At 53.3% G+C, this 23128-nt stretch overlaps 1 protein-coding gene and 1 non-coding gene across 2 annotated transcripts; one reads left to right on the top strand and one right to left on the bottom strand.

Moving 5' to 3' along the window:
- Positions 1 to 1124: 1124 nt before the first annotated feature.
- On the top strand, positions 1125 to 21784 carry SEC16B (SEC16 homolog B, endoplasmic reticulum export factor). Its single transcript, XM_086617697.1, has 26 exons — positions 1125 to 1209; positions 2240 to 2456; positions 3825 to 3931; positions 4459 to 4564; positions 4684 to 4798; positions 5496 to 5637; positions 5969 to 6126; positions 6788 to 6849; positions 8061 to 8196; positions 8755 to 8985; positions 9576 to 9673; positions 10332 to 10413; positions 10517 to 10634; positions 11239 to 11350; positions 11601 to 11706; positions 12283 to 12423; positions 15347 to 15460; positions 16151 to 16223; positions 18409 to 18660; positions 19236 to 19306; positions 19662 to 19808; positions 20018 to 20125; positions 20995 to 21076; positions 21176 to 21226; positions 21398 to 21465; positions 21716 to 21784. The coding sequence occupies exons 1-26, from the start codon at positions 1125 to 1127 to the stop codon at positions 21782 to 21784; spliced, it is 3051 nt and encodes a 1016-aa protein (XP_086473823.1).
- Positions 21785 to 22029: 245 nt separating this feature from the next.
- On the bottom strand, positions 22030 to 22378 carry LOC147528165 (Nuclear RNase P). The gene has a single exon (XR_015222378.1).
- Positions 22379 to 23128: the final 750 nt, after the last annotated feature.

The following is a 23128-nucleotide window of genomic DNA, read 5'->3' as shown; positions in this document are numbered from 1 at the left end:
TTTGTTCTGCCGAAGCAGCTCGACAGCACGAAGGTTTGTGTTCCTTCCAGTCGGCTCTCGGTACGGCTGAGTGCTAAGGATATTTTTTTATTTGAAACCTTGAATTCTGCAGAGACCGAGTGCTTGTTTCTTAGGATCACCAGGGAAAATATCTTACTCTCCCAGTAGGGTGGAAATTTCAAGCTCTGAAGCTTTAATAGATGTAGTCTTCCAACATCATTAAAGTTGGGTTTTTCTGACAGTGCTGCTGCGATGCAAAGAAAACGATCCTGCCTGCGAATCCCGAATCAACCGGTGCTGCGGTGTCACGGTGGAGGTAATTTGGAGGTGCTCACGCAAGGCCAGAGAAAGTCAGGGCTGCAAGAGTGTGAAAAAAGACAGAAGGGGGAGGGAAAAAAGGCTCTTTTTCCTGCTGGTCATCCCATGCTCCTCACATGCTCATACACAGCAATGGAGGCTTTGGGGGTTAGGAAGCTGTGTGAGCTTTCCCTGGAGGAGGGGGAGAAGATGACATGTCACTAGGCTGCTGAGTTGGAAGACACTGGCTCTTGTATCTAGATTTTACTGCAGTTTTCTGTGATGCCGTTTGCCTTAATTTATTCCTTTTCCAGATTTAAGATGCCCTGGGGAGTTTGGGAGAGGGTCTCCAGGCAGGATTCCCTCATCGCTTAGAGTGAGGTTGTTACTGCACTATAAGGACTTAGATGAGGCAAGTCTGGGGTGGACCCCAGCTCCATTGTGCCCAAATTCTGTCCTGGGCAGCAACCGGTGGGATGAACATTATTTGGTGCAGCCATGGCTGGGTCGGGATTAACCCAACAATTCAGCCAGCAGGATTTTATTATTTTTTAGGAGATATGAGGCTGTATAGAGGAGAATAATTATCTCATGGCATTACAAAAAAAACCCCACCCCACAGAAGAAATATCTGGCTCTTTTTGAGCTTGGAGGGCTGTGTGCTCCATCTCTTGAGCGAGAGGAAACCTAGGTGATGGGGAAGGTGAGCCTCAGGGATGAAAACAGCAGTGCAAATCCCTAAATCTCCTTGGGAGCTGAGTGAGCGGCCGAGCAGGTCGGTCCGGGGCGGAGGAGTGGAGGTTGCCCTTTGTCCCCAGCAGTGGCCCATGTGGCAGTGGACTTTGGCAGAGGCACCGGGGAGCGGAAGAAGGGCCCTGGCGGCCTCTGAGCAGGTGTGTGCGGCTGCTGGAGGTGGGAATCCCTGGCTGAAATTTGGGGAGGGAGTCTGAAATGGTGGGGGTGTGGATGGTTGTTCCTGGTGACTATTTAGGGCAGCGGTTTAACCCTGATTTCATCTGGAAGGGGCCCAAACTGAGCCACCTCTGTTCAGACCCGAGTGTCTCTCTCCCCACTTATGCCTGAAATGACCCCAAAATGCCTTAAACTTTGAGTATGAGAGGTGTGACAAGTGGTTCAGACAGCATCTGGCCCTCTGCCCTTGTCAGAGAGGTTCATGAGCCTTTGCGGTGGGGGCAGTTTGGGTACCGATGCTGCAAGAGGAGACATGGGGGGCTTGAGGGTGGCAACACCCTGGCAGCTGGGGCTTCACCTGTGTGTCACCCTGGGCTCTCCTTAGGGTTTCCTCTTCTGCATGAGACCATCATAAGTAAATCTAGTGTCTGTTTGAATGACTATGCTCTTGTTGGAGCTGAAAGGCAGGAGAAAACAACCCCTGTTTCCACCCCATCTCATAGCTCCTGTGATCAAAGCTCTGCTTCTCCCTGCCTTTGCCCCTACTTGCTTCTTCAAGGATGACTTTCCTTCTCCTGCTCCTACCTTTGCCAATATCCCTTCCCCTACCACATGTAAAACACGGTTTCACCGCCTTGTCGCAGAGGTGAAGCTGATTCCTCACTGGCTTGGGGAGGCTTTGAGCAATGGTGCTTTGTGGGGTTGGCTGAGGGTGCAGGAGGACGCTACCTGGATGCCACCTCTTTCTTGCTCCAGGAAGAGATAAATGCCTGTTGCTTTCAAAAAGGAACCATTTCATCCTAGTGTTTTAAGGGCTGCTTCAAGTTTAGGCAGATGTGAAGATAACTTTTCCTTGCCCCTGGGCCTTTTGAAAAGGATGGTGTCTTTCCAGCAGACTCTGAAAAGCAGAGAAGTGGCAACAGGCTTCACGGGGGCTCTGAGCCGCCGATCAAACACACTGATTTATCTCATTGCTCGCAGACCACTAAATGTGTTTGGGATTAACCGTCCCTCTCACCCCAAACCAGAGAGGATCTTGCTGCCAAGTTTGTGATGGACCCCTGGGCGAGAGGAGATGCCCACCGTGGCCCCCCACCACAGCCCAGGTGGCAGCTCCTCCGTGCGGAGCCCGGGCCTCCACCCGGCTCCTGGGACAGGGGCCACCACCGTTCCCGGAGGGACACCCGCAGACCGGCGTCCCGGGCTGAGTACTATGACAGCGGCCGCCCTGACAGGTCGTACTCCAGGTGAGAGCCACCCAATGTTGTGATGAGGTTTGTGCTGAGCCCTCTCTCCTTGTGAACCCTCTTGAAATAAGGTTTGACTGTTTCACTGCTGTCATGGGCTTATGACGCGCGTCCGGCCCTTGTAACCACGTAGGGGAAGTGTTGAGGAGGGGCAGGACATGATTAGGTGATGTCCAGGTATTAAAGCAGCTGGATTTCTATATTTATATAGACTTATATAGGTATTTATTTATATAGACTTATATAGGTATTTATTTATATAGACTTATAGGTATTTATTTATATAGACTTATATAGGTATTTATTTATATAGACTTATATAGGTATTTATTTATATAGACTTATATAGGTATTTATTTATATAGACTTATATAGGTATTTATTTATATAGACTTATATAGGTATTTATTTATATAGACTTATATAGGTATTTATTTATATAGACTTATATAGGTATTTATTTATATAGACTTATATATGATTTACGTAGACTTCGATATTTAAGGCTGTGTAGCAGTCGTGGCTCCAATTCCTTCTTACAGCTGTGACTTCTGCGGTTGCCATTTTACAGCTTTGTCTCAGTCCCAAAGTGTGCTTTTTCTTGAGGGTTTGATTAAATGCGGATCTTTTTAACCAAGTGCAAGGGGAACAATAAAAATACAGACGGTAATATAGGAGCAAAAGGGAGCTTGCCGGCTCAGCTGCTGAAACAGCGGAGGGTGGAGGCGTAAAACGTGGGCTAGAGGATGCTCTTGGTGCTGAGGAAGAGGTTTGAGCAAATTTGGGTTGATTTACCTGAGTCATTGCCCTCTGCGAGTTATGGTGACACACAGGGTTTTGTGTTGAGGTTGAGATGCACGGGGAAAGGGACACCTTGTGTTGAGGGTTTTGTGTTGAGGAAAGGAGATGCACCACAGTGGAGCTGCCTGAATTGCAGTGTAGATTGAGAAGGGTTAAGGTCGGTGAGTGGTGGGTGGGTGGTGTAGGCTGAGGCTGGGCTCCGGAGCAGCTCCAGAGCTTGGTGGAGAAGGTGCTTTTGGGGAACATCTCCTAAAACATGGGTGAAAGCTGATGCCTATGATGAGTCCACACCATCAAGTGGAAATTGGGCATCTCCTGAAACTGCAGTGCACAGCTTTCTCGTAGATGGGGATGGGAAAGTATCCAAATCTTCTGCTGCTTCTTCCAAGTGGGATGCTGGACCAGCTTCTGGCCTTGCTGCTGAGCAGGGCATGTGAGCAGGAGATATGGCTTTATTTCCATCACCCTTCCTGCCTCCAAAGGGCCCCTCAGGGCATGAGTCTAACCCCAGATGTCTAGAATTTGCAGTGGTGCCCTTTTGTTCAGATGTTGTATGTGTTGTTTCAGGCAAGGATATGAAGACCCTCCTTGGCAGTATCCAACAGCCAGCTATGGGGACCACTATGCCTACCGAAGCCAGCAGTGGCAGCCCATGGCCTGGCAGGACGGCAGAAGTATGGGCTTATCCTTTGGGTCTGGGGATGGTTGCTTGCAGGAGAAGAGGCGATGCTTTCTCCACGATGGGTTCTTCTCCCAGAGCTTGCACATCTCCAGGGCTTTCTCCTGTCCCTGTGCCAGTGCTGCCCTCAGTTTGCATTTGGGAAATGTGAGCAGGAACTAGGTGTAGCCAAGGGGATGTTTGATCTCAGTCTCCATGGCTAAAAAAAAAAAAATCTGTGTTGTGGTTCCAGGCTGAACTCTATGCTGATGGTGCTGTGTGATCAGGTTGGCCAGGGCCTCATTTTTGCTATTTCTGGAGTTCCTGGGCTGAAGAAAAAGGGAGGGAGGAAAGCAGAAAGGACATCAGCGCTGCGTTGACAAATGTGTACAGGGCTTTATCATACCTCTAACCTGTCGGGCTAATTTGGAAGCAAATGGGGCGTGCATGGCAAATTGCCTGACTCATTGCTTTGCTTTTGCAACTTCATTATGGCTTGTTGCTCTGGAGGGGCCATGTTAAATCTTGATTCTCTCTCTCTAGACCTGAGACAGGGAGAGCCTCATGGCAAGAGTACCAATTACCGGGACCAGCACTACTACAGGGGTTACCACCCCAACCTGGCCATGAGCCCCCTAGGGAAGGACAGGTAAGGGTGAGGAGTCTGGGCATCAACTGATGCAACCATCTGCTGCAAAATTAGCTGGTTTGTGGCTGGTCCCCAAAATCTCTGACCTTCAGGGTGTCTCCTTTTTCTTCCATCTGCAGGATGCAAACCTATGACTCCTACGAGGAGAGCCACATCTTCGCTGCCAGGAGGGAGCGTGCAGAGGGACAAACCCTCACCAGTGACTTAGGGGAGGCTGGTGGCCAGCTCCGAGAGGTAACCCTGAGATGGGCAGGGGTGCAGGACAAAAGGCTTGGGGATCTCCCAGAGATCTTGGGAGCAATCCATGTGTCCTTCTTCCAGCTGGGAGGGATGCTGATGAGAAAAGGGCTGGTTTGCTATGTTGCACTCAGTGCTTAACAGTCTCTGAGGATTATTATAGTGGGTTATTGGTATTTATAAATCTAGGCTGTCATTTCCCTGGGCCCACACAGGGCCAAGGGCAGGACAGAAATCCAGGCTGGGTGGGATGCTCTTCTGCATCCCTCCCTAGGTAGCTGAAAGCTGAGTGGCATTGCCAGCTCTGTCCACCAAGTCCATCACACTTGTGTCCTGATCACTGTGTGTTGCCAAGAGTGAATTAAAAGATCAAGTCAAAGCTGCTGCGGTGGTTTTGCTCCCAAGCAAGGCTTTTTTGGGTCCCCAAGCCCTGTCTGCTGGCTGTGTTGAGGGGTGTGTGACTGGTGGCTGGTGTATGTGATTTTAGAAGCTGTTGGGTATGACCAGGGTATGTACCGTGGTGAACCCAAGATGCTGAAGGGTGCGAGCTGCTCGCATGGGAATTGTTGGTGCCATGCTTCTCCCACTGAGGACTTTCACAGAGCAGCAGAGCCTATCCCACTGCCCTGGAAGTGGAAAAGTGGTGGTGGTCCTTGTTTCTCAGCCAGGTTTGTGGTTTCTCCCTTCCTCACAGCCTTTGGGCCAGCCCAGCCTGCTCCTGCAGTACCGTGAGTCGGGGCTCAGCTCCAGCAGCTACGAGCTCAGCCAGTACATCCGTGATGATGCCAACCACTATGATCCCGTGCTTTCCGTGACCTGGAGCTCGGCACAAGCAGGTGAGGTGTGATGGAGCCCTGGCCCCCTCTGACAAGGGGGAGCAAGGAAATAAATGGCTGGAGTGAGGAGATTTGCTGTCTTGCAGCTTGGTCCTTTCCTGGAGGAGACTGTGCAGGCACAAGGTGTGATTTGGGGGCCGTGGGGTGGGTGCATGGTCTGGTGGCTCTGCCCTGGTAGGTGCAGGAGCTGCCACACAAGCCTTCTGCTTTAGGGGACAGTTCTTGCATGGGGGGGGTCAGTGGAGGGTTACTGAAGTTGGGCCAGGTTGGGACCTGGAGGTGGTGTGGGGTCAGGGTGAGGGGACTCATGGTGGCCTGTGTGTCATTACAGGGGGGCCCTTGGTGTCCACCCTAGCCCCAGTGGTACCCTTCAAGTTCTCGCTGCCGCACGTGGCGGTGTGCTTTGGAGCCGGGGGCCAGCTGGTGCTGGTGTGTCCCCACTGCCCTGCTGAGGGGCAGCTGGCCCATGTTGAGCTGCACAGCCTGGAGGTATGCACCCCGGATCGCCCTCGGTCCCCTCACTGGAGTGGCTCCTTTTGCCCTGGGGGATGCAGACACTGTTTGTCACCTAAACAGCCTCCTTAGCAGCTTTCCTGTCCCCTACTGCCATCTTATCTCCAGCCCACATGGACTCTTGAGTCTCCATCATGCCAGTCTGTGCCCAGGCATTGCTTTCAGCCTTTGAGCCCTACATCCTGCACCTCCAGTTCCGTAACCATTGTCATCTGTGACCTGTCCACAGTGATCCCTACTGATAGGGACAGATGTGATCCACAAATCTCTGAAGGATAATTCTGCACACCTTTCTGAGGTGCTCCAATAAAAAGGCCATATTCATCCTCTGAGTCTACCACAGTGTTTGTCTCCCATTTTGCCTCCCAAAGGAGGCAGATGCTATCTCAAGGGGGGGTTGGAACTAGATGATCTTTGAGGTCCCTTCTAACCCTAAGCGTTCTATGATTCTATTTCTTTCCTGGACCTCAGCATTGGGGCCCATGGTCTATGCTCTCGGCATTACCTTAAGAGAGCACAGAGAATGGATTTGCTAGCACTGTTGAACCCTTGGCCAAGGCACTGACCTTCAACTAGCCCAGTTGAGGCTGGCCTGATTGCTGAAGTCCAGCTGCTGAATTTGCTCTTGTTTTTTTAGGTAATCCTTCATGACACAAAAGAGCTGGAGGAGCTACAGGCCTTCCCGGGGCCCCTGGCCAGGTATGCCACACCAGCAGGACCAGGAGCTCTGCCCTCCTGGCTGTGCTGGCATGGCTGGCCTGGGAGCATCTCTCCTTTGGAAGGAGACATGAGCTCAAGGCAGACTTTAGTGTCCCCATGGTTTTAAGGTATCTGTGAAGGCCAAGTCTAGGTTCAGATTGGGAGCCCAGCCCCTTTGCTGCGGTTTAGTTTGGTTTGGTTGTGGGATATGGTTTTTTGAATATTCATAGGGTGTGGGTTTAGTGTGGTTTGTACGTCTGACCTTATTTTATACTCATGTTCCAGAAAACTGATTGAGAGATCTCTTTGGATGTTTAAAGCATTGGGTCAACCTGTGGTTCAGCTTTTCCTAAGGTTTTTGTCCCCTGAGACTGTTGAGCATGGCAGGGCCAGACCCAGTACGCAGCTTCATCCAGTGTGAGCCTGGGGATGAATTAGTGTATTGCATCAGGTTGTCTCTGTATCCTACTGGTTTACACCAGCGTGTCTTCTGGCCACTCATAACCAAAGCGAGGGGAGAAAGAGTGTGTAGAAGGAGGAAAACCATTAACTGAGCAAAAGAGCTGCATATGCCCTAGAAGACCTAGAGGTTATCACTTGTGCTGAAGGGGACGTTGAGGATCTCCATATGATATATTGGTGTGATTGAGTCAGGATCAGCATCTCCATCCCTAGTCCCTCTCCCTTGGCTGATCTTGTGTCTCAACCACCTTTTTTTTTCAACTGGCTGGTTATTTTATTGTAAGACAGCAGTTCTGCCTGGCTTGCACAGATTTCTCCTTCTTTCAGACCCAAAGGATTTATGTGGTCACAAGCGTGTCTGTCTTCCCATGCTATGGCAGTTAAATAAAAGATACTGTCTGTACGTGTGCCTGCTCCTGCAGCTCGGACATCTGTGACTGGAACAGCAGCACAGCAAAGCAATACTGAGGTTCTTTGTAGATGGATGGATGAAAATATTATTAGGAGGGCAGAGAGGGGGTTTGAGATGCCATCTGCACAGAGTCATAATAATGGTAAAATTTAAGCATTTTTGAGCTTGGTGTGGCCAATGGGCATGTGGTCATTGGCACCGCTTATCTTCTCTCCTCTGTCTCTCACTTTGAATCTTTGGCATCCCCATCGGTGAACCTGGGAATGCTTTGAGTCTGAATGATGTCCTAGATTGCTTGGCCTTGGGTTTCTTTTGACGCCCACCTTTGCTGCTGTAGGGAAGATCTGCACAAGGTGGATGTGACGATGTTTTGCCAGCAGAAGATAGCCACGAGCTGTGATCTCTCAACACAGAGAGGCAGAGATTCAGCACTTCTCTGGAAACTCCTGGTCCTCCTCTGCCGACAGAATGGGGTAGGTGTCCCGTGGAAGGGGGTGACACTTTTGATCTTAGAAGTGAGACAAGTTATATGCCCCTTAGGTGCCTCTTGATCCAGTTGCTATTTTCAGGGAGGGGTATACCTTAACAGCATCCCATTCCCATAGTACTACCAATCAGTTTGATACTGCCTGGATATTTGTCGCAAACCATTCTCTGTGATTGCTTTTCATCCTTGTGAACTACCAACAACCCAATGCTAGAGCAGCTGCGAAAGGGACTAGTGCCACCTTCACTGAGGAGCCAGCACTTATGGTTAAAAGGGGATTATTCCCTTAACCCAATGAAATCCACCCAATCTAAGCTGTGCCTGCTTGTTGGAAGCAGATGAACAAGACCCTCGGAGCGAGTGCTGTGAAGGTCTTGCTAGTTGTGCTGAAGCTTTTGTCCTCCAAAACTGTGCTGGTGGTCAAGGCTGGTCTTGCTGGGGAGTTGTGCTAAGGTGATTGTAAGGTTGTTGGACTGGAAGTGCTGTCAGCCTTTGCTCATGGGGCAGCCTCCATGGGCCTTGCTCTTCTCCTTCCCTTTTGTAGTTCATGGTGGGCTCAGACACAGCTGAGCTGCTGATGCAAGACTGCAGGTGCCGGGAGAAGTACAAGAGGCAAAAACCTGTGGCAAACCTGATTGGCCTGACAGATGATGAGTGGACATCACGTCAGCCAGGGACCCTGGACCTCATCACAGGGGAGGTCCCTCCCGTTGTGGAGACACAGGCACAGATAGTGGAGAAGTTCACCAAGCTCCTCTACTATGGCAGGAAGAAAGTAAGTGGTGAGAGGGATCCAGGATGCAGGGCTGACTTATTTTTTCTTGGCCTCTTTGCCCTTTTCAGGCAGGTTTTAAAGGGAAGAGTGACCAAGAGGTGACTTACAGTTGTGGAATCAACCCTTCAAGTTGTGTTTGTACAACAGGGCTTATGGCAATGATTTCCTACCATTGGGAATTGGGATGGGGGCCCAAATAAGGACAAGATGCAGTGGCTTTTGCCAGCACCACAGGTTTAGTTGTGGCTGTGATCTCAAGGGATACCAAAGAGGAGGGCTGGATGCAGAGAAGCTTGGGTGTCCAGGCTGGGGTCCCACAGCAGTGGCACCGAGAGCTAACAGGCACAGACCTGGAAATCCAGGAAGAGACAATATTGCTATTAAGGTCCCAATTCTTGTCATCATGCAAGGTAGAAAGATAAAGGGGCCTTTGTGAACATGGAAGAGATTTTTTTGGAGGGTATTAGTTAAAGCCAGAGCAGTTATTTGGGCTCTTTTCTGAGCTGGATGAGTAGAGGGTCCCTGGCAGTGGGGGAGGGCAGGGAAGCAGAGTCAGTGCAAACCCATTTTCTTCTCCACCTTTGCTGCAGGACGCCCTGGTCTGGGCCATGAGAAACCAGCTGTGGGGCCATGCCCTCTTCCTCTCCAGCAAGATGGACCCTCGAACCTACAGCTGGGTGCTCACTGGGTAAGCTCGAGAAGCTAAAGCAAGGCACAAGGCTCTGTGCCCAGCTTTGCCCAGCCTGTCATCCCTTTGGGTGTCCTCAGCTCCAGTGTGCTGAAAAAAAGAGCATTGATTTCAACTGGACCCATTCAGAGGGGGGAAAGGGGGCACCTTTGAGTGAGTCCTTTGGGCTTCCTGATGGACAGGAGAAACCAAGCGGGGCCTGGAAAGCAGAAGGAAAGCCATTCTCTGGACATGTGGAGTGGATTTATTCTGAGTCTTTGGCTTTGTCCTTGCTGCTCTAACAAAGGCAACCATCGGGGTAGGGAGAGCTGAGCCATCTTCACTGTGACCCAGCCTGGTCTGAGCTGTTCATCTCACTTGTATGAACGTTTTCTGGTGGAATTAATGTACTTAGTCCGGATTGGGTTGATCCCTTCAGGGAGAGTTAAGCAGAATTTTTGTCTTGTGCAACCCAAATCCTTTTAAGGAGGTTTTATTCAGCGTTGTCGTGGAGACTCGCCTGCTCTGGAGGTAATGCCTGATGGGCTGATGATCCTTTCTGCCTTCTCTGGGAAGCCCCCTGGGACACTGCTTTCCTGGGGTATTTGAGATGTGCCCTTGGAAGTGAGTGAGGGTTTGAGGTCCCAGCATGGCAGCCCTATCTCCGCTGTTCTTACAGGTTCACCAGCACGCTGGCCAGCAAGGACCCCCTGCAGACCCTCTTCCAGCTCATGTCAGGAAGGATCCCTCAGGCAGCACTGGTCTGTGAGCAGAGTCTGGCCCCAGTGTGTGTACCCCTGTGCTGTCACCCACCTTGTGATGACCATCTCTGCTCCCCTTCACTCTCCTCTTGTCTCCCTCCAGTGCTGTGGCGATGCCACGTGGGGAGACTGGAGGCCCCACCTGGCCGTGATGTTGTCCAACAAGATTGGAGACACGGAGCTGAACCACCGAGCTATTGTCACCATGGGGGACACTTTGGGTGAGCCAAGGCTGTTGTGAACAGTTATCTTCCTGCTGTCTTGTAATGGTGGGTGGACACCTGCAATGTCGCTGAGTGTGTCCGCACAGGCATGGATGTATGTTGGTGCTGAGATGGAGTGTGCATGCCTGTAGCCCCAGAGCTGCGGTGCCTGTGCAGTGACAAGGATGAGGTGTTGATGGATCCTGCTGCCCTTCGTGTTGGCTCAGGCACATCAGCTGCTCTTTTGGAGACACTTGGAGTGGCTGGACCCAGGGAGGGCATATGTCACTGCAGAGACTGAGACTTGCTCCCACCACGGGGGACTTTGGGGGATTTCATGCCAATAATGGCACCCTGCAGAGCTGAAGCTGGACCCTGCTCAGGCTTCCCTGGTCCTACCACTGAACTGAAACCCCCTCCTAGGCACTGAAAGCAGAAATTGAGTAAAACGGGACAAAAAAACAGAAGGAAAGGATCAGGGTCTGCATGGACAGGGGAGAAAAGTGGGCGGTGGTTGGATTTGGGTTTTCATGTGAGCTTGGGGGAGACCTCCAAAGCAACACTGACCACACGGTGATGTCTCTCTCAGAACTAAGTGTTTGTCTTTTTTCCTCCCATCCAGCTGGCAGGGGAGCAGTGGAAGCAGCTCATTTCTGCTACCTGATGGCAGATGTTCCTTTTGGTTACTTCGGGGCGAAGGCAGACCGTATGGTTCTGCTGGGCAGCAGCCACCGGTGAGTGAGCCTAAGAGGTGGTGCTCTTGCCAGAGGGACGTGTCCCACCTTCTTCCTATCCTCAGGACCTCACATTTATGTGAAAGCAATCCCTGTTTGTGGGTTTTTGCTGCTCTTAACATGAGCTTTGCTCTGGGCCTTTCCAGCTGCAGGCTGGCACAGTGGTGGGTGGAGCTGGGAATCTGTCCATGGGGCTGTCTGGGGAGAGAGCTCTGCTCCTCCTTGCTGAACCTACCCCTCTCCTCTGCAGCCAGGCCTTTGCTCAGTTTGCCAGGACGGAGGTCATCCAGCGGATGGAAATCTTTGAGTACTGTCAGCAGCTACGCCAGCCCAAATCCTTCCTGCTGCCCTTCCAGGTAGCAGAGATGCACGAGTACATCTGGTGCAGCAGCTCAGACCTGCCCCAAAACATGCATCCATCCCCCTGAAGCCAGGGATTCAGGCTGCTCTCCAAGGCTTGTCCACGTGCTGGGCTTTGGGAGTGATGGGGAGGCTGTCCCGGCCAAGGGGCTCCTCCAGGGCAGGACTTTGGATTTTGGGGCACAGGGTGTTTGATCGGTGCTTGCTCAGGTCTGGTTGCCTTCCTGCTCTCTGGGTAATGGAGAGGCTTTTCCTATTGCAAATAAGCACCTGGCTACTGCTGTCTTGGGTGCTGCACAAATCGGGTGGAGAAATGTGTGCTCCCCACAGCCCATCTGCTGGTGTTGGGCTGGTCTGGCCTTGTGACCATGCTGTGGTTTGGGGAGTGAGGCTGGGTGGCCCCATGGGGATGGGTGGGGGTGCCCTCAAGTTGCAGGTGACCTCTGAGTGATGAGACCCATGATCTCAGGGTGCTCTGAGTCACATGAGGATGATATGCCATGGCAGAGCGAACCCACAGGCATGAGCATCTCCTGCTTACCTATGTCTGCTCTCTGCTCCCCTCTCCCGAGGTGTACAAGCTCCTCTACGCCTCTCGCCTGGCCGACTATGGGCTCCCAGCCCAGGCCCTGCAATACTGTGAGCAGATTGCCACCGCGCTCCTGGGCCACGATCCGGCCAGCCACCCCGTCCTAGCCCAGCAGGTGATGAAGGTGAGTCTTATACCCGGCTGTGTTCTTGCTAGAGTGTGATACCTGTTCAAGACCGGGTGCAGTGAGAAGCATCCTCAGGGTTTCCTGTGGCTGAGGGTGCTCTGAGCAGCCCCCCAGGGTTTGCTGCCTGGTGTGTGCTGAGTACAGCAAAGCCAACACATACAGGAAAGCCAACACCTCCATGGGGTCTTGAATACCCATGGATTTAGGGTAGAAAACAAAGGTGTTGTATTGACTGCCAAGTAGGAGCAGAGTTATTTGGAAGCAAAGGGTGATTTTTATTCTAGAGGCTTTTTGAACTCCTCAATGGCACTGACTTAGCTGAAGTGTTGAGTGCTTGACGCTTCCCCTCCAGCACATCATCCCACCATTCCATCTACCTGCTGGGGTACCAGTGAATGGGAGCGTGTCTCAGCTTGTAGCACTGAGCCCAGCTTCTCCACTTCATAAGTGGGGTGCTAGGGCAGGGAGGGGTGAAACAAAGTGTCCCAGATCCCCTTGGGCAGGTCGGGTTCTCAGGAGAGCGGGTCTGCCCACTCCACACACATCACCAGAGCAGAGCTGAGGCTGCTCGAAGCCTTCCTCCGTCGGGAAGAGGGGGCAAAAGCTGCAGTGCTGGGACATGAGGGGTGGCAAGGACCCTCGTCTGAAGTAGCTGCTGCAGGAATTGCCCAAAAGTTGGCTCATGCAGCCCCCCCACCCTGTTGTTGAAACCTATTTACTGTCTAACAGCCTCTCAGATCTGCCGTTCTGCTGGGGATAATGCTCCTCCTGGGAGAAAACACTTTCATCTGAAAAACTAGTGCATTGGTAGATGCTCTTGTCTTTGATGTTTTAGACTGTGTTACAAATTATGATACACATTAGTGTTTGATTAAGACTTCCCCTCTTTTGAAGCTGGGGACGATATACAACCAGGTGCTGGTTCATTAATATTGGATCAAAGTGCACATTAGCTTTTGGATTAAACATTCCCCCCGTTTAGGAGTAATCATGCTTATAATTTCCTCTTTCCTGCAATTGATTTCGGGTGAACACATGTGTGTGTTTGCAAAGAGATGGGACAGTGGGTCTGCAGGTAGTGCAAGCTCCTGGCTGGGTGCTGGGTTACTCTGCTCTCCGTGGCCAGTCCCTCTCCCAAGCTGGGCTCTGGCTGTGTGGGTCATGTCTTGCTGTAACCTCCCGGAGTTGGGAAGTGTGTCTTGTGCTGGTTTGGACTTTGTTTCTAGAAAATTTGGGAGTAGGAAGAAGTGGCTGCTGAGGACTGAATGTGGGGAGGGGGATAGCTGAGACCTGGGTGGCTGAGCTGCAAAGTCACCTCTGGATGGCTTTTGGTGCCCCTTGATGTGGCAGCCTTGTAGCAAAGTGTAGAAGATAAATAAGCGTGAAAGAGCTGGGAGGGAGCTTGATAAATCCCCAAGAAGTGGGTCAATACCAGTAAGAGAAAATTCATTAAAGACTCGGATGAAGAGCGCTGCTTTGAGTGTCATCTTCCCTCATCCAGCTGTCTTAAAACTGTTCCCTCATCTAAGCGATTTCTCCGGGATTTAGCTCTGCAGGGAGCCCTCCATCTCGCTCTGGGCTGGTGGGATGGATTGTGCCAGAAGAGCCTCTTGCTCCATTGCTGGTAGCTGGAGCCCCGTGTTGTTGAGGTGGCCGCAGCCAGGGCAGCACAGACCCCTCCCTTGCAGGAGGAATTAAACACGCAGCAGGAATATTGCAGAGAAGGACCTGGGAGGAGATAGCAGAGCACGGAAAAAATACTGAGCAGCAACGTAACAGGATGCTGTTGCAAAAAAAAAAAAAAATCAGTGTTATAATGTTATTCTGGGCTGTGAGAGCAAGAATGGCATGTGTGAGACAAAGAGGTGACAATCCCCCGTGCTCGGGACTCGGGGGTCTTGGCTGGGGCACTGTGCTCCATTTAGGACGCTGTGCTTGGAGACAGGGCCAAATTAAAGCAGGTGTGGAAGGGAAAAGCAGGGGTGATCAGAGATTGAGGAGAAAAATGACCTCTGGAGAAGGCCTGGGGGTTATTTTTTCCAGGCAAGGTATGCTGGGGGAGGCAGGGCTATGGGGGATGCGATATCAGCCTTCTGGCATGTAGGAGGCTGTGCTTCAGGGGATGGTGCCTGACTGACCCCGCACATCCTGCCGGAGCAGGAATCGGGAGGCTTAATTTGCAGCAGGGAAGACTTAACTTAGATATTAAAAAAAACTCTTTAGCTCTAAGGACATTAAGCACCAGGACAGGCCTGGGAGACTGAAATCTTCTCCTTGGGGATTTGTAAGCGTGAATCAGACAAACACGGGCTGGTGTGGGCACACAGGATTTTCTTGAGCATTGGCAGATGGATCAGGTAACCTCAGAAGGTCCCTCCCAGCCCCACATTTCCATTTTCTGTGTGGTTATTAGTGATGGCAATGCTTTTGTTGCATAGCTGGGTGAGGAAACAGTCGGGAGAGCCCTTAGCTCCAACCCCACAGCTCCCATCTATCCTCGTGGGGCAGGTCTGGGGTCAGTGCCCACTCTGGGAGCTCCTAGTGGGGTGTCCTGTGAACCTGTTGGTGCCTCGGGCTGGCTGTCAAGTGGGATTGAAGGTGCTCATTTACCTCGGAGGAGAAAAGGATGGTAATAGTTACCTGCCTCTCTGATGAGCAGAGCATCTTTGACATCTCTGCAGAGGTGGCTGAGATAGCGCTGCTTGGGAGGCTCTCCATGGGGCATGGGACAGGCCAGCAACAATGCAGGAGAGGGAATAAATCTTGCACAAGAGGCTGGTGTTTATTTAACCCCCATAATATGAAAAAGTGTGGCTCTGCTGCTATTTCCCCCTGGGCCTGTGTGCAACTGCTGCAAGGGTTGGTCTCTCCCCTGCGGAGCTGAGATGTGATGAGCCCCATTGCCCTCCTGGCTTCGCAGCTAGCCAAGAGGCTGAAGCTCTCTGACCCGTTGCTTCTGGAGATGCCGGAGCAGGACCAGACGTTGGAGCCCGACTGGCTGGTAGAGCTCCGAGCCTGCTGCCAGGAGTGGGAGGTAAGGGGGAGCCAGGATGTCGGGGGGGAGCCGGGATGCCGGGGTGCAGCTGGTCTGCAGGAGCATCTTCCTCCTCCCCTCTGCATCCGAGGGGATGGGGTGGGGGTTTGAAGGCTGTTGTTATCTAGGAGCCTTTCCCATTGGCTTGTGAGCTCAGATGTGGTCTTTGCTGCAGGATCTGTGGCTTCAGCGGGAGCCAGGGGGGGTTGCAGCGCCTGAGGGTGCGAGCAGTGGGGGCTGCAGAGCTTCACATGGGACAAAACCCTCCTTGTCTTGGCTAAAGGAGAGCAGTCAGGGCTAGTTGGCAAATGGTGATCTCCTGAGATGAGGATGTTGCAGAGGACACCAGTTGGGCATCACTTTGCAGATGTGTGCTCTCAAGTATCTTAATTGTGGTCTCGTCCTTGGATTAATGCTCTTTGTTCAGGTTTCATGTCTGCCTTGGGTTTTGTGCTCTTTTCTGTCTCCAGTTTCCCCCTCCTGCCTGCTTGCAGCAGTGCTTCAGCCTCCTTCACTTGCTGGGAAAGAGCTGTGATGGAATGGGAACGGGTCCCACCTGTACCCTGGGGTGGGTCGGGAGCCTTAGACCCACCAACACCATGCTTCCCTTTACATCAGCTTTGTGCTGTCCTTAGTCTTTACCCCCTTTTCCATCCGTTTTATCACGTTTTCTCCTCTGCCTTCTTGCAGGCAGAAGATGCCCTCCCTCTAGACGTGGCACCTGCTCAACCAGGGCTCTCCTGGGCTGCTGCATCCATGGCAGGTAAAGAAAACCAAGTGGCAGGTTGCAATGGCCCCAGTGGGATTCTCCGTGCGTAGAGTTCTGCCGGGAGGCAGGTCTCTGTTCCCTGGAGCATCTCTCAGCAGCTGGTTCTTTCTCCTTACATATCCCTGCCCCTCCAGAGCTCAACACTTTGCTCCTGCCTGGATGCATCCCTCCAGTGTGGGGCTGTGGGAATGGGCTGCAGAGGGCTTTTGATGCTTGTGCCCTCCATACAAAGTCTGAGTAATTGGCCCTAATTGCAGTAGCTTCAGGAGTCGCTGTGGGCTCTGTGGGAGGAGGAGGAGGGGGGTCGGGGTGGGCAGCTGGATGAAGCATGTGCCTCATGGCTGAGTCTCAAGGGAGACAGCCATGTTCCCAGGCGCTTCTACAGGGATGCAAATTGAGGCTTAACTAAGGGGATTTCACACTTGCAGAGCAAAAAATTCAGGAAGGAACTTGTCCCTTTGTGTGCCGGGCTCAGCATGCCTGTTGAAGCCCATCATTTCCTCTTGCCCACTGCCTTTTTCATCCCTTTGCCTCTTGATGACCCCAAGAGTCCCTTCCCACACTGGTCCACCCAGAAGGTCAAGAGACATCAAGATGAGGTGATGTGAGCTTCTCCTAGGTGGCTGTTGAGGAAATGGCTGGAGAGTTTTCCCTTCCTAGCTGGGCAGCATGTCCATCAGAATGTCCCACTGAGGAAGAATCAGGGGCTGGTGACCCATGGGTCTTGCATCACAGCCACCTCCATCAGCAGGACACCCCAGCACAGCTTGCTGCTCCACACCACCTGCTCAGGTCTAGCTTTCTGCTGGAAGCACCAGCACCAATGGGTGGAGACAGGATAAAACATGACAAATTTCTCCAAGCTGTTTCTTCCTATTGGCTTTCCCTGCTGCTGCCAAATTCCTCTTCAAAGAGCTCTCCCAGGCAGTAAAAAGGATCATCAATCCTAATTGCTTTCTGCTGCTATCAGGGCTGAGGCTATGATCATCCTTCCCTGGAAAAAAGTCACAGGTATGATGGGATGGCTTCTCTGAGTGGCCAGGTCTGCTCTATGTGGACCCTGCAGCTTGCTTTCCTGATGCTTTGCACTTCTCTTCATTGAGAAGGTCATCCAGAGTCAACATCTTGAGGGCCCTGCATGCAGAAAAGGCTGGCTTAGTGCTGAATTCATCCATCTTGGAAAGACAAAGCCCAAATCAAGGTGCCAAGCTGGGATCCACATGGTCACAGCAACCTCCTTCATCCTTTCAGCCTGGGCTTTCCTCTCTGACTTTCCCCAGCTGAGCTTGCCTGGCAGCATGGAGTTGAGCATCCATCCTCCTTGTTGTGGATATCACCAGTGCCGCAGGCATCTCCAGGCCACATGACAGCAGCTCATGGGCATGAAGCTGACCCTGAGCAGGCTGGAGGTGATGCAGGCAGGCAAAGAAAAGGGTTTTGTAGCACCGCATCAAAGAGGTGCCATAGTCTGTCCCCAGGCTCAGAGCTGCAGGGTCCGGGTCCTACCTGGCCATGCCTCAACGGTGATGGGAGAGAAAATTCTCATTGCCCAGCACATTTCTGGCCAGAGGCTGCAGAGGTGGAACAAGCAGGACACGCATCTGGGACCAACAGCAGCGTGTCTAACATCAGAGTAATGTGTGTGTGTTAAATAATACAGATCCCACTTGCCCAACCTGCCTGTCAAACAACAAAAAAACCCCCACCAACCCTTAATAAATCTGCCTAAAGCAAGAAACTCATCTGTGGGCGCTCCTGTGGAGCAGCAATGAAGACTGTGGCTTCCTGGTGAATTTTTTCCTGCTCAGGGTGTGCAGCAGGAGTGGAAAAGGCTGGAAGCCCGGGGGCTGCTTTGAATTGCTGGGCATGTGCCACTTGTGCTTGACCTCTTTGCCTCCGCAGCATTCCCCTTCTGAGTGCGTTTGCAACCTCAGGCGTGTTCCTGGTGGGTTTCCCAGCCCACCTTCCTTGAAGCCTCTGGAAGGTCCCCACTGCCGCACTGTGCTCTGCCTTCTCCTTCGCCCGCGTGTGGTCCCCGGGGTCCCTCCTCAGCCCCCTGGCTCCTGCTGATGTATGACGGAAAAAGGGGAGAATTCTGTGCAACAGCCTGATGAAATTATAAACACTGGAGTAAGCTCCTGAGGTGTGGGGGTTTAGGTTTTTGGTTTTTTTTTTGTAGATGAAGAGCCTGGCCATGAGCTTCTGCAGAGCGAAGGCTACCAGTATGACCTGCAGTACCAGCCCGCACCACCCCAGGGACCCAGCTCCCACCAGGATGTGTCTCCCCAGCTCCCGACACCCGCTCAGGTCACAGCATCGCCGCTGCTCGGCGTTCGGCAAGAGCTGCAGCCCCCTGAGCTTGGCCCGGGGGCAGCTGCCCCTCTGGCGGGCGTTGTTGCTGAGCCCCCTTCGTGGGTCGTGCCACCAGCAGGCAAGTGCTCCAGCCTCGTTTCTCTGCAAAAACATCTTGTTCCCTCTTAGTGGCAGTGGGATGGGGTTGTTCCTTAGGGAAGTGTCATCCCCTACGGCATGTGTGTCACTTCAGATGCTGCTGCTTCCACCCACCATCTTGTTTCCCTCCAAACTTGCCCCAGATGCGGAGCTGTGCTTGCCCTGATGCCATGTGTGCGAATAGTGTCCACCAGTGCTTGCTGCCCTGGGATGGTGGGAGCTTAATTTTTTGCAAGACCTTACCCAAAGCAGTGAGGGAGGGCGGCCGTGGGTAGGTGGCAGCACTGCTGCTTCCCAACCAGATGGGAAAACCAGGTTCACGTCCAGCAGTGCAAGGCAGGTTTTTGAGATGCACTGGTGCAGCCTCGTGGCTTCCTCCCTCCCCAGGGCTGTCACGGACAGGGACCAGAACTGCCTTTCATGTCTCTTGGGGAAACACCTTGGCCACACAGCCTTGGTCTGAGGTGGGATGATAGAAGCATTGGAAATGCCCAACAGATGTGGTGGGAGCTCTTCAGGCCAAACCCTGACGCTGTCCGTCCTTTTGCTCCCCAGGAGATGCTGGGGAGCCCCAGGGTGCCCCGCCGTCCCCCGAGGAGGTGCAGCCACCCCTCCCAGCAGAGCAGGTGAGTTGGAGGGGTCGGGGTGACCATGCCATTGAGGGCCACAGGGCAATTTGGAACCTGCTGGTTCATCCTTCCATGCATTTAGCTTGCACGGAAACCTTCCATCACAGTGCCAGCTGTCCCTGCGGGGACCTGACAGGGTGGCCCTCTCCAGCCTCTTACCTGTGGGACCATGGGCTGCCCACTGCACCCTGCTGTGGGTGCTGTCCCTCCCCACCTGCAGTGTAAGGGACGTGGGGGTCCCTGGGGATGCTATCTGTTAAACCTGGCATGGAGGAGTCCCAGGGATGCTCCAATCAGGCTTGGGGCAGCTCCTCTGGGAACACCAAGCAATAGCTCTGATCTCTGATGCCAGGAGGAGCTAAAGACAAGGGCTCGGACCATCTCGGAGAGCTCCACTGTCTCCTTGGAAGATGACAGCCAGCCTTCCTTGGAAAGCACAGCTGAGGACACTGCCAAAGAGCTGGCACTGGCAGAGGCAGTGAAGCCGAGCGAGGATAAGGTGAGCATACCAGAGCTGACGTGAAGTCTTGTGCTCCAAGCTTGTCTGTCCCCAATGCCGGCCGTGCCTGTCCTGACCTGGGCAAAACAGTATACAGGAGGGCATCTGGGTCCTACCTGGTCCCAGCCAGTGCAGGGAGCATCCAGATGGCCATGGCATCCTCCCCTTATCACTCATTTCCATTGACTGTGCCAATCTCCATTTCCCAGAGCTCTGGATTCAGGTGGTTTGGCTGGTTTCGGTCAAAGCCCATCAAGGACACCTCTCCTAAAACCACATCTGAGATGGCCTCGGACTCCCCCACACCAGGACCGCAGGTAGGGGGCAAAAGACTGTCCTGTCCTCGGGTGGTGCCCAGGGTTACAGCTATGAGGATGGGTGATGCATCTCCCCCACCACCCACTATTTCTCCCTCTGCCCTCGTGCAGGCAGCTGGGCTGCGTATCTGCTCTTTGTACCCGTAGCCACTCTGTGCAGGGACAGAGCGGGACCAGGAGCCCTTTTAGCCTGGAAGTGAATCTTTGATTAATAATTGTAAATTTATGAAGCCTCTTTGATCCGGGAGGTCCTCCAAGTGCTCAGCAAACTCTGCGGGAATCACTTGCCCTCCACTGGAGCGGAAAGCAGCAGCTGCGAGCGGCACTGCTCCATCAGGTTTTAGGAGCTGAAGGGAAGGAAAAATATCTTAAGAGGAGCAGAGAGAGGGAAGCAGCCAAGTGTGGTTACCCCAGTCCTGGCTGAGTCCCTGGGGTGTCACATCCCCAGCTGCAGCAGAATGGTGGGCTTGGAGGCAGATGTTGGAATGAGATCCTCCTCTGGAAGTTTTCTCCTGGTTGAGAATGACCTACAGTCCCAGGCAGGAAATTTTGGGATGTTCTTCCAAAACTAAGAGGAAATGAGGAACAGAAGAGGGATCCATGGACCCTGGTGACACCTTACATATAGGACGCAGGCTTTGTGTCCAGCCTTCTGCCTAATTTTGAGGTCTCCAGGTGGTTTAGCTTTGTGACAGGGGTTGCTTGCCCTGACCTTGTAGCTCCCCCTCAGCTTGGGTGCCTGTAGTTCTTGGAGTACCTTTCCAGCAGGATGGGTGCAGAGTGATACCGCGAAAGCGTGGTGTGGTATCTGGTGCAGAGTTCTCACCACGCAAGGAGCTTCTGCTCTAAACGGGTGGATGTGGTTTCAGGAACAGACGTTGCCATCTCCACCTGACACCCATCTCGTGCCTGGGACAAGCCCTTCAGCTCAGCCTCCTTCCAGAAACCCTGGTAAATGCCCCACGTGTCCCCTCACCCCTCTCTCATCAGCCTTTTAGAAGCTGCTCCTCTTAAAACTGTTTGTTTGTTGTTTTTGTTTGCATGCCCCAGGAGGAATGCAAGGGGAAAATACCTTTGCTGTTGCTCCAGTGTCCATTGAGATGAAAGGCTTGTGGGATGAGGATGGTGGGAAGCCAGCAAGAGGGAAGGTGAGGAGAGGAGGGAGGTGTGTGTGTGATGGGGGGGGGAGTGGAATGCAGGTTGTGTCTCTGCTCCAGGTGGCTCTGAAATTGGGGGTGGCCATTAAGTTTCTCTTCTTTCATCTCTTCCAGTCTGGATCCCATGAGTCTCCTGTACCGGTAGGGACAGTCCCTCTCTTCAACCCTGCCCAGGTCTCTGAGGTGAGAACATCCTCCTGGGGTAGGGTGGTTCCTGGCTTTCAAGGGGGATATGGCTGTTAACTTTTGGGGGTGATGCCAGATTGCCAGCTGTGGGCACAGGGATATAGGGGATACCAGCCCTGGATATCAGGGTTTGTTGTTTAATTGGGGGAGGACAGTGATGGGGGGGTAGAAATTGCATCCTGAGGACAACGATGTCCACATTTTGAGCTTCAACCAACCCCTCACACCATCTCTCTTTACTTCCCAGCTCGCCGCTGCCGCTCGACCCAACCAACCCAGGCTGCTTTCCCAGCGCCGCTACCCCAACCCGCTATGAGCGGAGAGCTGGAAGGGTGAGGGGGCGCAGCAGAAATCCAACAGCTTTTGCGGAATGTTCTTAAACCAAAATGGTGTTTGTGATTATTTCGAAGGGAGTGGCAGAGGTTGCGCCCGTGGCCCCGGACGACGCATCGCGTCGTCCGGGGCCACGGGCGCAACCTCTGCCACCAGTTTTATGAGTGTTGGGGGGATTTATGTCATAAATATATGGGAGAGGGAATGGGAAAATGGGAAAAAAGGGTGTCCGGGAGAGAGTAGTCTGAATTGGGTTGTAGAGCTCGTGCCCCACCTCACCCATTGGACTCAACCACGGCCGGCCGTGAGTCTGTCTCAAAGCACCGCGGGACCACGAGCATCCGCCGGGGGGTTTTGCCGTAGGGATATAATCCCCGCTCCAAGCGCCACCCTCCATCGGCTTCTCCTGCCCAGGCCGGCCCAGTAACGCGGCGCCCCCCCTTGCTGGTGGCTCACCCGCCCATCGCGGGCGGGGCTCTGCTGGAGCCGCGGGTGGCCCTTCTCTCAGACCTTCCCCGAGGCGGGGCGCGGGTGACGGGCACCCAGTGCGTGGCCTCGGCGGTGAGCTTCCCCCGGACGGTGCACGTTGCTCTCCCTTTTCTATATAAATGCTCCAATTTCTGTTAATTTCTAGGTTAGGGTGAGCGCTGGTGCTACCCAGCGCGCACCGCGCCGCATGCTAATTTAGAACCGCCCATTGGTCGGAGGCGGAGCCTGGTGGGGGGGGCAGGGGGGAGCGATGTGGAAGGTAAATCGCGGCGCGGCGACTCGTGGGCAGCCTGCTGTGCCCGGGCACCGAGAGGGTTGAGGGACCCGAGCCCACTCGTGATGGGCTGCGGGGTTTTGGGCTGCCCTTGTGACAACACGTGGGGCCAAGAACTGCGTGCAGCAGCGGGCGGTGGGTCTGGGGCCCACTCGTGTGGGCTTGGGGAGTGCAGGGGGCTTTAAAACGCCCCCAGAAACACAAGCCTCCTTAGCACTGCTTAGCATTGCTTTGCTTTTTCTGGCTGGGCACACGCTTCAAACAAGTGCTCCGAGCACACGGCATTGCTCACCAGGCACTCTCTGCTTCCAGGGCCGCGTGCCTCTGGGTTTGGCTCACGGGGCTGCACAGCTGGAAGCGACTGGCTGAGCTCAGGATGCCACCCTGGGTGAGTCTGGCTGATTGCAGCACACAAATCCAGCGGATTTCCTGGGGATGCATCTCCTAGTCCTAGGATGCTTCTGGCTCTCTGTATGGGGAGACGGACCTCCAGGCTACGCTGGGGCTGTGGCCCTGCTGGGTGTCCTCACAGCTCTGCGTGCTGTAGCCCTGTGCCCATACGCC

The sequence above is a fragment of the Tauraco erythrolophus genome, chromosome 10 (assembly GCF_009769465.1).
Source record: "Tauraco erythrolophus isolate bTauEry1 chromosome 10, bTauEry1.pri, whole genome shotgun sequence".
NCBI lineage: Eukaryota > Metazoa > Chordata > Aves > Musophagiformes > Musophagidae > Tauraco > Tauraco erythrolophus.
Note: the sequence above shows the minus strand (reverse complement) of the source record. Positions and strands in the feature narration are given on the sequence as shown.